The following is a 13,340-nucleotide window of genomic DNA, read 5'->3' as shown; positions in this document are numbered from 1 at the left end:
GTATAAGGACTGAAAAGAAGAGAAAGGTTGTATGGGTGTTAGTTTAGCCTCAAACATTATATCTGCATGAGAGTAGCATGGAAAGCATATTGTCAGGTTTTACAAAATATCCAGCACTATTTGTAAAACAAAAACTAGGTAAATTAAAAATCATAATTAATTAATGTGATTTTTTTTTTTTATGAAAGAAAGAGAAAGAGAAAGAAAAATGGGGAGAGAAACAGGAGTCTTGCTCTATTGCCCAGGCAGGAATGCAATCTAAAAATAGGTATTAAAACCTCTTTTTTGCAGATAATTGTGCTTAACAGTGGAGACAGGAAGGAATAAGAGAAGAAAATAACAAACAGCCAACCAATATTTCATTCAAGTCTGTGAAATACGATGCATATGTTAAAGAGTGATTTACTTCCAATTATATGGTCACTTTCGAAATAGGTGTAATGTGATGCTGAGAAAAATGTATGTTCTGTGGACCTGGGGTGAAGAATTCTATAAATATTCACTAAGTTTACTTGTTCCAGGTCTGAGCTCTAATCATAGATGTCCCTGTTAATTTTCTATTTCATTGATCCGTCAAATATTAACAATATGGTGTCAAAGTCTCCCACTATTATTGTGCGGGAGTCCGAGTCTCTTTATAAGTCATTGAAAACTTGTCTTATGTATCTGGGTGCTCCTATATTGGGTGCATATATATTTATGGTCATTGACTCCTGTTGTTGCATTGATCCTTTTACCATTATGTAATGTCCTTCTTTGTTTCTTTTAGTCTTTGTTACTATTAAAGTCTATTTTGTCAGAGACAAAAGTTACAACTCCTTTTTTTTTTTTGCTCTCCATTTGATTGGTGAGTCTTCCTCCAATCCTTTGAGTCTTTGTGTGTCCTTACTTATGAGATGGATCTGGATACAGCATACTGATGGGTTTTGACTTTTTATTCAATTTGCCTGTCTGTGTCTTTGATTGGGGCATTTAATCCATTTAAATTTAGGATTAATATTGATATTTGTGAGTTTAATATTGTCATTTAATGCTAGCTGGCTATTTTGCCCATTAGTTGATATAGATTCTTCATTATGGAGATACTCTTTACCTTTTGGTGAGTTTTTAGGATGACTGATACTGGTTGTTCCTTTCTGTGTATAATGCTTCTTTCAGAAGCGCTTGTAAAGCAGGCCTGGTGGTAATGAAATCTGAGTGCTTGCTTGTTCATGAAAAATTTTATTTTTCCTTCATTTATGAAGCTTAGTTTGGCTGGATATGAGACTCTGGGTTGAAAATTCTTTTCTTTGAGGATATTGAATATTGACCCCCACTCTCTTCTAGTTTGTAGGGTTTCTGCTGAGAGATCTGCTGTGAGTCTGATAGGCTTCCCTTTATGGGTAACCTGACCTTTCTCTGTAGCTGCCCTTAGAATTTTCTCCTTTATTTCAACCCTGGTGAATCTAATGATTGGGGTTGCTCTACTTGAGGAGGATCTATATGGTGTTCTCTGTATTACCTGGAGTTGAGTATTGTCCTGTCTTACTAGGTTAGGAAAGTTTTCCTGAATAATACCCTGAAGAATATTTTCCAGCTTGGATTCATTCTCTTCATGACATTCAGGTACACCTATCAAACGTAAATTAGGTCTTTTCACATAGTCACATATTTCTTGGAGACTTTGCTCATTCCTTTTTACTCTTTCTTCTCTAATCTTGTATTCTCATTTCATTAAGTTGGTCTTTGACCTCTGATATCCTTTCTTCTGCTTGATTGATTTGACTGTTAAAACCTGTGCATACTTTGCAGAGTTCTTGTATTGTATTCTTCAGTTCCATTAATTCACTTATATTCCTCTCTAAATTGTCTATTCTCATTAGGATTTCATCAAACCTTTTCTCAAAGTTCTTAGCTTCTTTACATTGGGCTAGAACATGTTCTTTTAACTCACAGAAGTTTCTTATTACCCACCATCTGAAGCCTAAATCTGTTAATAGAACTCACTCGTTCTCCATCAGGCCTTATCCCCCTGTTGATGAGGTACTGTGATCCTCTGTAGAGGGAGAGGCATTCTGATTTTGGGTATTTTCAGTCTTTTTATGCTTTTCTTCCCATCACTGTAAATTTATCCACCTGTCTGTCGTCTTTGTAATCACCAACTTTCAAATTAGGTCTCTGAGTGGACATCCAACTTGTTGATTCCTGGTGCCAGAATCTGAGCAACCTACTGCACTGGCTAAAACAGTGGCATTAAGCTTCATGGTGCTTTTCTGCCCGGGAATCTCCAGTCTGGCTTCCCTCGAGTCCCTTTTTCAATCAGCTGAATGGGCGACTCTGCCTTCCTGGAGCTTCAAACGTCAACCAAAAGGGGACCCAGTCCTGTTTACTCTTCACCGAGAACCGCCACGCTGAGGCACTGGCAAAACTGCTGCGCCGGCCACAAGAGTCATGCTGGCGACCTGTGGGGCTCCTCCGCTGGGAATCTCCTGGTCCATGAGCGACAAAAATTTGTCCTCTCGTTCTCTGCGCTTTCACTGGGAGCTACAATCCTAAACTGTTAGTAATCGGCCATCTTGAACCTCTCCTCAGACATCTAAGTTCTAACTTTGGTCCTGTCACTGACCATTGAGCAAATCATTCAATCTTTCTAGTTGGGTTTAGTTTCTTCATCTGCTAAAGTGGAATACTTCACAGAATATTAAGTGTAAAAAATTTTATAAATTATATGATGTGAATCTTAAAAAAAAAGATTATAATGAGTTACTGTTCTATAGACTGCAGTACTAAGTGTCAGCCAGGCACTGTAAATCAATTACTCCTTTTAGACTTCTGAATTACACTACTGAGGTATCTTGATCTCAGCACTTTCAAGGTGGAATGCTGGCCTAGGAGGTCTGTGACAGAACCTATTATTCTCGAAATGCCTAGTATCAAAACTGTTTCCTAGATTACCTAACTTTGGTATACCACAACAGTGCTGCAAGGAACTTCTGAGTTAGCCAGCCAGCTGCCTGCACTGGAACTGCCAACTGTTTTAGCTTTCCTCTGTAACATTCTTATGATGAATTCCCTTTTGACAGGATATCTACCACTTGTAAGTCCCACGGTTGCTGCTGCTTCTAAATGCTGGTATCTTTGCTTTCATTTTAATTTTCCTTCTTTTCTCTTCAACTTCTCTTGAAAAGGTTTATAACCATCCCCAACAAGAGTACTTTTTGTTTTTGTATCAATGGCAAACAGAACAATCCATAACATTAGATTTATTCTTTAGATACTCCAATTTTTGTTCTTAGTGGCCAGTGTTTATAGCCTGAATCTTTAATTACTGAGAGAGCTTGTTGCCTCTTTGAACACTAAGGTATCCAGAAGGCAGGCCTTCAGGTAAATGAAGTGTTACGGTACACATTTTTAACATGGAAATTGGCCAAAAGAAAATGATGACTCACCAAGAACCGTTTCAATTTTCCTGATTTTGGCTTCTAAACCTCCAACTCAAAACCTGTAAGTTATTAAAAGTCTATCCCACCTTTCTTACCCCTCCAAAAGGAATAACATCACTGACTTATGTGGAACAGTGTATACTACCGCCTGAATGTTTGAGTCATTCCCCAGAGGAAAAAGGATGGGACATCCTCCGGCTTTTCAGCAACATCTCATCTCTTCCTTTTGCTATTGCCTTTTCCCCCCACCTCCGGTTTTGTCTTATCTATACTTCAGATTTCTATTTTGTGTTGAAAGGACTGAAAAGATTACAATATATTGAAATACGCTGAAGAGATTACATTTTTCCAAGAGCCAAGAATAAATAGGAATTGAAAAAAAAAAAAGCAAAGGTCACTTTTAATTGTGACCCAATGGCAAAAAGAGAGCAATAATTAATTCGGTAAAATAGATTAACAGACTTACAATACCTTTTAAAGCCTCCGTTTCTATGTCTACTAACGGCTTCCCCACATAGGCAATATCATCTAGATTATAATAGAGTTTTTTAATGACTCCATCATAACGACTAGTGATGGTAACAGAAGCTTTATCACTTTGAACTTCACAGATGCTATCGAACTGAGACACTGTATCTCCTTCTTTTACATACCTAAAAGAAAAAGAAATGAGATACTTTTACATAAACAATCATAAGTACAAGTCATATTAAGGATGTAAATGCCATGCTGAATTATATTAGTATTCATCTATCCCAGTATTTACTTTCCGATGGTGTACTAAGAAATGTTTCAGAAAAGACTATAATGACTTCCAGAGTCTCTTCAATGTATCTGCAAGAAATAGTCAAAAAAATTTTAAGCAATTCATAGTCTATAATCCAAAAATTTAATCAAACTCTCAGGTTTTCTGTCTGACCCATTTATTAGAAAAGCAAGTTTTAAAAATATATTTTTAAAGTGGTATTTCCTTCTACTGTCTCATGTTATTGTTTTCTAAACTTTAAGGGATGCCCAGTACTTCCAGAAGGAAGTTTAAAAATTGATGTCCTCAATCCTTTATAATTTCATGAATTTTAGATGGGAGTTCTCCCAGTCTTTCTTTCTAAAATTATTTTAGCCTGTTCTTACATAAAGTCATTCTACCCCCTTAATCATCTTAGATATACTTTACAGGCTTTGCTAGATAGTCTTGGCAAACAAAATAGGAGGAAGGGAACCAAACCTGAAATACATCTAATTTTGATTCTAATGGCATTCTTAATGTCTCTAGCACAATTCTGACTTATTGCCAGCAACACATAATTGTTGTCATTCTTGCTTCTTGCCTTCCTGCCTTGACCGGTCCTTAGCCCATGATAAAACAGCACCCATGACATAAAAACCAGGTTTAAAAGCACATGCTTTCACTTCCAGAATGGCGGGTTAAGATATCCAAAAATCTGCTTTTCCATATAAGCAAGAAGTACAGTGACGAAAGTTGTTAAAAATCCATTTTGTCAGAATTTTGGAAATAAAAAAAAAAAAGGCTTGCAACAACTGAGAAGGATGTGTACTGAGAAGGATGTGTTCAGGAAAAACGGCTGAGTTTTGTAGTATTTAAACTCGCCCAATTTCCATCCTTTTCCTAGCACAGCAGGAGCCAAATCAGCAGCCTCACAGCCACTGTAAGGGGAAACCTAATTTTTGGATTACCACAAAAAGCAAAATCCCCAGAGAACTGTCACTACAGATGGCCTCTGACTTTTAGTTTTTCAAGTTTATGATGGTGTGAAAGCAATATGCATCCGGTAAGAAACAGTAGTTTGAGTGTCCATACAATGCTTCAGTTTTTTACTTTCAGTATTAAATAAACTGCTTAAGATATTCAACAGTTCTTTATAAAATCGACTGTGTATTAGATGACTTTGCCCAACTGTGGGTTAAGGAAAGTGTTCTGAGCATGTTTAAGGTAGGCTAGGCTAAACTGTGATGTTTGATAGATTAGATATATTAAATGCATTTTCAACATAAGACATTTTAGTTTTGATGGGTCTAGGACTTATCCCCATCATAAGTCAAGGAGCATCTGGGTTGTTGGTGATGGTAGTGGTGGAGGCAGGGTCTTGCTATGTTGCCCAGGCTGGTCTGGAACTCCTGGCCTCAATCAATTTTCCCACCTGGGTCTCCTAAAGTATTGGGATAACGGGTGAGCCACCACACCTGGCCACATCTGTATTTTGTTCGTAACTTTTAAAAAAATCCTATCTGATTTATAAGACAGCCACATTAAAGTAATACTTACAAAACTGTGTTGATATGCTTTATGATGCTTAAAAATGGAGTACTTTCAATGTGGAATAAGAATTATTTGTTTTGTTTTTTGAGACAGGGTCTCACTCTGTTGCCCGGACTGGAATGCAGTGGTGCAATCCTGGCTCATTGCAATCTGCATCCTGGGCTCAAGCCATTCTCTCACCTCAGCCTCCCAAGTTGCTGGGACTACGGGTGTGTGCCACCATGCCTGGCTAATGGAATGATAATTCTAAAAAAGAAAAACAGGAATACATATGACAGAAATAGAAAAAGGAAGGAAGAGGTGATAGAGCTATATTGGAGCAAATTTTTATATTCTGTTGAAATTAAGTTTGTAGTAATCCAAATTATAGTGTTTTAAATTAACATGTTAATTGTAATCCTCAGGGCAACCACAAAGCAAATAACTTTAAATATACAGTAAAAAGTTTACGTACTCCAATAAAAAGGCAAAGATTGGCAGGATGGATTCTTAAAAAATGCTCCAACTGTATGCTAAGAAATATAATTTAAATTCAACAACACAAATGGGTAAAAAGTAAAAGGATGGAAGAAGATATGTCACACAAGGCCAGGTGTGATGGCTCACCTGTAATCTCAGGAGTTTGTAGTCCAACCTGGGCTACAAAAAAAAAAAAAAAAAAAAGAGAGAAAGACAGCAAGCTAGAGTGTCTATACTATCAGACAAAATTGACTTTCACACAAAATCACATATAAAATCTAAACTTGTCTCAGAAGTTTGTCAAAGTCTTTGTGAAATTTAAGTTTTTTCTTTTTCCATACATTTGCTGCCACAAATTCTAAGAATAAATGAGGTTTTATTTACCCTTTCACAGAACCACACTACCTTCTGTTAAATTATGCTTCCTTACATATTCAAATTTCTATTCTCAGGCTCCATTTTATAAGATAGAATTCTGTCCTTTAGCATTTTACCATGTGCAACACAATATATGTATGTATGTATGTATATATATATATATATATATATATATATATAATTTATTTTTTCTTTAGTAATTTATAGATAAGTTAGAAAAAAACAGAATTCAAGAAAGTTCTTAATATTTCTTAAAGAACTTCTAAAAAACTAGTCAAATGATTAGTTTCTTATTAAAAGAGCTTTTAGAATTTTAATAGGAATAAAATGATTTCCTCTTCCAAGAGCTGTAAGTCCAATACTAAGCATATGGGGCTAAAGAATAAGAGGTAGAAATTAAATGGTTTTTAAAAAACAACCAAAAAACTTTGGTGCCGTGGCTCATGCCTGTAATCCCAACATTTTGGAAGGCCCAGGAGGGAGGCTCACTTGAGGCCAAGAGTTCGAGACAAGCATGGTCAACATAGCAAGACACAACCTCTACCAAAAAAAAGAAAAAAAAAATCTACAAAGATTTCTGACTACTGTCTTGGTCTTGAAAATAAGGTATTGCCAAATGCATTTCTTATACATGACATTATTTTGATCCTTTTAACACTCCAGAGGTTGACAGAGTAAATTCTGCTATCCTCATTGACACATTAAGAGACCAAGTGAGTCACAGGTAGAACAGCTAATAAGTTTCGATGTCAGGCTCTCCTGATTTGAAATCCATTGTTCTTTCCATAATCCCACAATGCTATCAGAGACATAACCATAAGGTATGTTTATGTTATTACAGTTCTCTTCTAACTTACAAAGCAATAATAAGAAATACAAGAAAAGAATGTTCAGGTGGTTGAACAAGATTCTTAAAAGGATCTTTAGTGGTATAAATCTATGGTGGGAAGTAATCTATTTATTCATCTTACCTGCCACTTCTAAAAACCTCTAAAACTGAGTTTGGTACACAGAGATGTTTCTATTTTTCCAGAAAACGAAAGAAAGAAAAGGGATAGAGGATGAAAGTTTTTTGTTTGTTTGTTTCAGGCCCTGTTTAGGATAATTTTTTAATGTTTCAAAATCTATATTTTGATTCATGATTTTTGGTAAAATATTTTCATCTCTTCTAAACATACGAGCAAACTGTATCAGGTAACGGTAAGTCAAACATACTTACATTCTTACTAAAGTCATTTTCAATATAGTAAAGAGAGCTTAGACTACCTGATAGTTTTAAATCACATTGAATAAAATACCTTGATGTACGACAAATTCCATCACCACTATATCATCAACACAAGGTAATTCTACCTTATTGCTTTTTAAAATGCATTATGTCTTTTATAAAGAAGTTTCTCAGTTTAAATGGATTCTAACTATCCATTAAACATTACTAATATCTAAAATTAGTATTAGTAATGTTTACTAATACTAATTAGTAATTAGTATTATTTAGTACTAATTACTAGAAATTAATTAGTAAAATTAATCTTCACATCTAAAATTAGAGAATGTTCTCAGAGGCAGAAATTCTTCCATCTTACAGAAAGGAAAACAGCATTTTATAATTTTTAAAAGCATAACCATTATTCATAACCATCAGAGATTTAAATAAATTATTTTGCAGACCTATTGTCACTGCCACAGAACTTACACTTTCCAACTTCCAATTTTTAAATTTACTTAAAAGTTTTTTTTCAGATTAACTTACCATTCTTTAACAGTTACTTCTCTAATCCCTTCTCCAATGTCTGAGAGCTTGAACTGAACAACCTGTCCACGAAGAGCTTCAAAGACAAATGAGAAATGATCTCATTAAGTATGTAACAGATTACTAATATATATCTTCACATCTAAAATTAGAGGAGGTTCTCAGAGGCAGAAATTCTTCCATCTTACAGAAAGGAAAACAGCATTTTATAATTTTTAAAAGCATAACCATTATTCATAACCATCAGAGACTTAAATAAATTATTTTGCAGACCTATTGGCACTGCCGCAGAACTTACATTTTCCAACTTCCAAAACAGTCTGTGATAGGGCTATAAAAGGCCCTACTAACAAATTAATTAAATTTTGAAACAATGTAATGAACAGAAAATGGAATAAAGATATATAAAAAGAGACCCGGCTGGATATCCTTGTTTTAAGTTATGAAACTATAATAACATGAACAGATTTCTTTTGAATTTATATAACTATTCTTTCTCATTCTTAGTGGCTAAAAATCAGGTAGTTCTATACCTAGCAAACTTGATGGAAACTTGTTTGTCCAAACTTACATTCTGCCAACTTATTCCTAAGTCTCTCTTTCCTCTTTCCATTTTTTACCCCTTTTCAAATTTCTACCCATCCCTCCTTTTTTATTTTTCCTAACATCAAACACTGTAACTTATTATTCACTTACTGAATAGTTACTTTCAGTCAATATTATGTTTTGGAGTTTCTTCTTTTTTTGTGGTAAATAGCATTAAATTTTTCAAAATTTGTTCATTTGTTGCTATATACTATTTCATTACACAAATGTATCATTGTTTCCTTACCCATTCTACTCTTGATGAAACTCTGGGCTGTTTCCAGTCTACAGCTCTTATGAGTAAAGCAGATGTTAACACTCTTGTCAAGTGTTCTTAATATAAGTGGTTACAAATTTCTGTTATATACATTCTGGGCCTTGAATTGCTGGATGGTAAAGTGTACACTGACTTAGTTTATGACAGCAATGCCAAACAGTCTTTCAAAGCTATTTTATAAATTTTCACTCATATCAGTGCTGTATTATAGTTCCTCTCCACATTTGTCTCAATGCTTATACTTTCACTCCTTGTTAGGTAGTTTTATCTAAATAAATAACGTACTTTTAGTTGGCATTTCTCTCATTACTAATAAGACCAAACACTTTTGCCTATGTGTGGCATTTGTATACGTTCTTGGTGAAGTGTTCTAACATTTTTCTATTTAATTTCAGTTAATAATTCGCTACCTTGTTACTGAAGACCTACCATGCTAAAAGCAAAAGAAGAGTGCATCATTTGAGAAAACCATTCACGCTATTTGAATGCTATTCCAACCACGTTAACTGCTAAGACTTAAACATTCTACATTACAATATCACACGTTTCATGTCTAAATTACAGTTATCACTTGTAACCTCTTTGATTTTGTTACTGTCCTCACATCATTGCCAATCTTTACAACAGTGGTCAAGCTGAGTAGTTCTTTGTGCTCCATGGTGTCTAACATTGGCAGTGCTCTTTTCCCCAAAACAGATTTATGTTTGTTTTATTACATTGAGGTTAATTTTCTAATATGTTGTTCAAGGCTTTTCATAACTTTCTCTTGCTTATGTATTTGGGATTAAGTCTCACCTTTCTATTTTATGGCATTTTGATTAAAATTACTTTCAGTTCCTTAGATTTGTCATTCTCCCCTGACCCACTTGGCCTTTACTTGTGCTATTCTTTTTTTTTTTTTTTTAATTGTACTTTCGGTTCTGGGGTACATTAGGCAGTTCATGCGGGATTGTTGCAATAGGTGCATACATGGCAAGGTGGTTTGCTGCCTCCATCCCCCATCACCTATATCTGGAATTTTTCCCCATGTTATCCCTTCCCACCCTTCCACCCCACCCTGCTGTCCCTCCCTTAACCTCCCCAACAGACTCCAGTGTCTGATTCCCCTCTCCCTATGTCCATGTGTTCTCATTGTCCCTATGAGTGAGAACTTGCGGTGTTTGTTTTCTGTTCTTGTGTCAGTTTACTGAGAATGATGGTTTCCAGATTCATCCATGCCCCTACAAAGGACATGAACTCATTGTTTTTTATGGCTGTGTAGTATTCCATGGTGTATATGTGCCACATTTTCTTTGTTGTCCAGTCTATCATTGGTGGACATTTGGGTTGGTTCCAGGTCTTTGCTATTGTAAACAGTGCCGCAATGAACATTCGTGTGCATGTGTCTTTATAATAGAATGCTTTATAATCCTTTGGATATATACCCAGTAATGGGATTGCTGGGTCAATTGAAAGCATGTATGGACCACCCCCCCCAACTTTTCCAGATTAACAAATGGCTGGGAACCTATACAGGAATGTTCCTGTATCTTTAGACTGCAGTTTAACCATATTTGCTTATTAAACATATAAAAAATTAATTAGGGTTGTAAAATTTTCTTAAATATGAGGAGCTAAATTAGTAATAAAAATACAAAATACATTTTGGTTATGGTGGTATTAGGTACCTCTTACTTCCTCTCGAGCAAGTTGGGCCCTCTCACAGCTTGCTGACTAGAGTAGAACCTGACACCTTTCTGAGTGGTTTAGTATTAAGAATCAAAAACATTTAAAAAAAATTTTTTAATCAACATTTTTGATTCAATAAGTAATTCTACTTTGCTAAAGAATGGTTACTATAGGGTTATAATGAAGAACTGGAAATCAATCTAAGTAACACAAAAACAAGAAAATACACTATGGTACCTCTATACCAAGCAATATGCAAGGAACAGCAAGAGCATAAAAATGTGATGGTTCATGGCAAGGTTAAAGAACAAACAGTTCTCTGTGGCCGAGATATGGTATGTGGCAAGAAATCAGCCCAGATTTAAAAGACTGAGTACCATGCTAAAAGATTTGAAATTTACCCTAAAGGTGATTAGGACCCAGTAGCAAATCAACATGGTCAGAAATTCTTTGCAGTTGTTCCCATAAGGAGGCTGAGTCTATTTCACCACTTCTTAAATCTGCTGGGCTGTGACTTGCTTTGACAAATGGAATGTAACAGAAGTGAAGTGTGCAGGTTCACGAGGCTAGGCCTCAAAAGTCCTCGCAGCTTCTCCCTTCTCCCTTTTGGAATGCTGCCCTAAAATCCTCATGTAAGGAAGCCGATCTAGTCTACTGGAGGATGAGACATCAAGAGAAGGAGAAACGAGGTGCCCCATCTGAAACCCAGCATGGATTGTCAGACACGTGAGTAAGACCATCTTGGACCTTCCAGTCCAGATGATCCTCTAGTCAAATACAGCCATATTAGGGAGCCCAGGCATACCTAGCAAGGAAACCACCCAGCCAACCCACAGAATCCTGAGAAATGATCAGTCCTTGTTGCTTTAAGTCGCTAAGTTGTGGGACTGTTTGTTATTCAGCAATAATGAACTGACACGGAATCCTAGTTATAATATCAGATCTGCAACGTTAGGTCTATAATTTTAGAAAAAAAAAATCTCTCTGGCAGGAGTTTGGTAAATGGGCTTAGGGAGTGGGTGGCAGAGGCGAAACAAGGCAGGGGAAGCAGGAGGCTACTTCAGGTAAGAAGCAGAAGTATGTAATTTATTAATGTATTTTTTTTTACAGTCAGGGTCTCACTCTGTTGCCCAGGCTAGAGTACAGTGGCTCAATCAGCTCATGATAACTTCAAGTTCCTGGGCTCAAATGATCCTCCCACCTTGGCTAGGACTAGCAGCTGACTACAAGTGCACACCATCATGCCCAGGTAATTAAAAAAATTTTTTTGTAGAGATGAGGTCTCACTTTTTTATTGCTGAGGCTGTTCTTGAATTCCTGGCCTCAAGCAAGCCTCCTGCCTCAGCTTCCCAGTGCTGGGATTACAGGTGTGAGCCACTCTGCCTAGCACACAAGTATGTGATTTATATATTTATATACTTTTCAAAGCTGTTTGAAAAGATGACGGATTTAAGAAATACAAAAGATATAAAATTAATATAGGTTTGATAATCAATTTGATATGAGACTAGAGTAAGGATAACTTTAGGTTTCTAGCTTAACTTTCTTTCCTTTCTTTTTTTTTTTTTTTTTTTTTTTGGGAAGACAGGGTCTCACTCTGTTGGGCAGGCTAGAGGGCAGTGGCATGGTCATGGCTCGCTGCAGCCTCAACCTCCAGGGCTTGGGTGATCCTCCTACTTCACAGTCCCGAGTAGCTGGGACTACAGGTGTGGACCACCACGTGCAGCTGACTTTTTAAAATTTTTTGTAGAGACAGGGTCTCACCTCAATAGTTAGGCTAGGCTAGTCTAGCTTAATGATTTACTGAGCTAAGAAATATCAGAAGGAAAAGAGATTTGTAAAAGACTGAGTTTTGGGGACACTGGAATGGAGATGTTTTGTTAGTAGTTGGTGAGAGATCTGAGCTACGACTACAGATTCAGAAGTGTTCAATGAGGTGAGAGGTGAAGGCATGTGTGTAGATGTGGTACAAGAAAGGGCAAAGGATGGGATCCTATGAAAATCTGAAGTTTAAAAGAGAAGCAGAAGAAGAGAAACCTTAAGTGTCCAGAGAAAGCAGGCACTAAATACTTTACATATTCTTATGTGTTTAATCCACCCAAGTATAAGGATCTTTATTTTGTGTATTGATAAATCCCAAGCACCTAGAACAGTGTCTTGGAACACAGAAGGTGATCAATAAATATTGTTGAATGAATAAATTCTCACAAGAATACTGTTAGTTAAATACTATGATTAACCCCATTTTTCAGATGATGAAACTTGCTCAAAGTTACATAGCTAGTAATTTGTAGACCAGGAATCCAAGTAGCCTGGAACTGATGTATCCAGGAACTCGAAGCTCATAATGAGTGTTTATAGACTGGACCAAGAAGTTGCAGTATCTACTTGAATGACATCTATTTTCTCTGGGAAGTAACAAAAAAAAAAAAATCAACTTTAAAAAATGGAAAATTTTTAAAAAGTAAAGAAGGTAAAGTTTACATATCCTAGTGGAGGATGACATAGAAAAACCATGGA

The 13,340-nt window shown here is 36.0% G+C and overlaps 1 protein-coding gene across 20 annotated transcripts in view; it reads right to left on the bottom strand.

The window, feature by feature from the left end:
* Positions 1 to 13,340, bottom strand: part of DBT (dihydrolipoamide branched chain transacylase E2) — a 72,764-nt gene that overhangs the window by 36,794 nt on the left and 22,630 nt on the right. For 10 of the 20 annotated variants that reach the window (XM_078332651.1, XM_078332652.1, XM_035252291.3 and 7 more), the window contains 2 exons: positions 8,291 to 8,366; positions 3,894 to 4,075 (listed from right to left, as the gene is read on the bottom strand). In XM_078332651.1, the coding sequence (XP_078188777.1) occupies positions 3,894 to 4,075; positions 8,291 to 8,366 (258 nt within the window). Of the gene's footprint in view, positions 1 to 3,893; positions 5,947 to 6,306; positions 6,340 to 8,290; positions 8,367 to 13,340 lie in introns of all 20 variants that reach the window. The other 10 variants (XM_078332654.1, XM_078332655.1, XM_078332656.1 and 7 more) reach the window with 4 other exon arrangements.

The sequence above is a fragment of the Callithrix jacchus genome, chromosome 7 (assembly GCF_049354715.1).
Source record: "Callithrix jacchus isolate 240 chromosome 7, calJac240_pri, whole genome shotgun sequence".
NCBI lineage: Eukaryota > Metazoa > Chordata > Mammalia > Primates > Cebidae > Callithrix > Callithrix jacchus.
The sequence above is the reverse complement of the archived record's forward strand: the minus strand, read 5'-3'. Positions and strand labels throughout refer to the sequence as shown.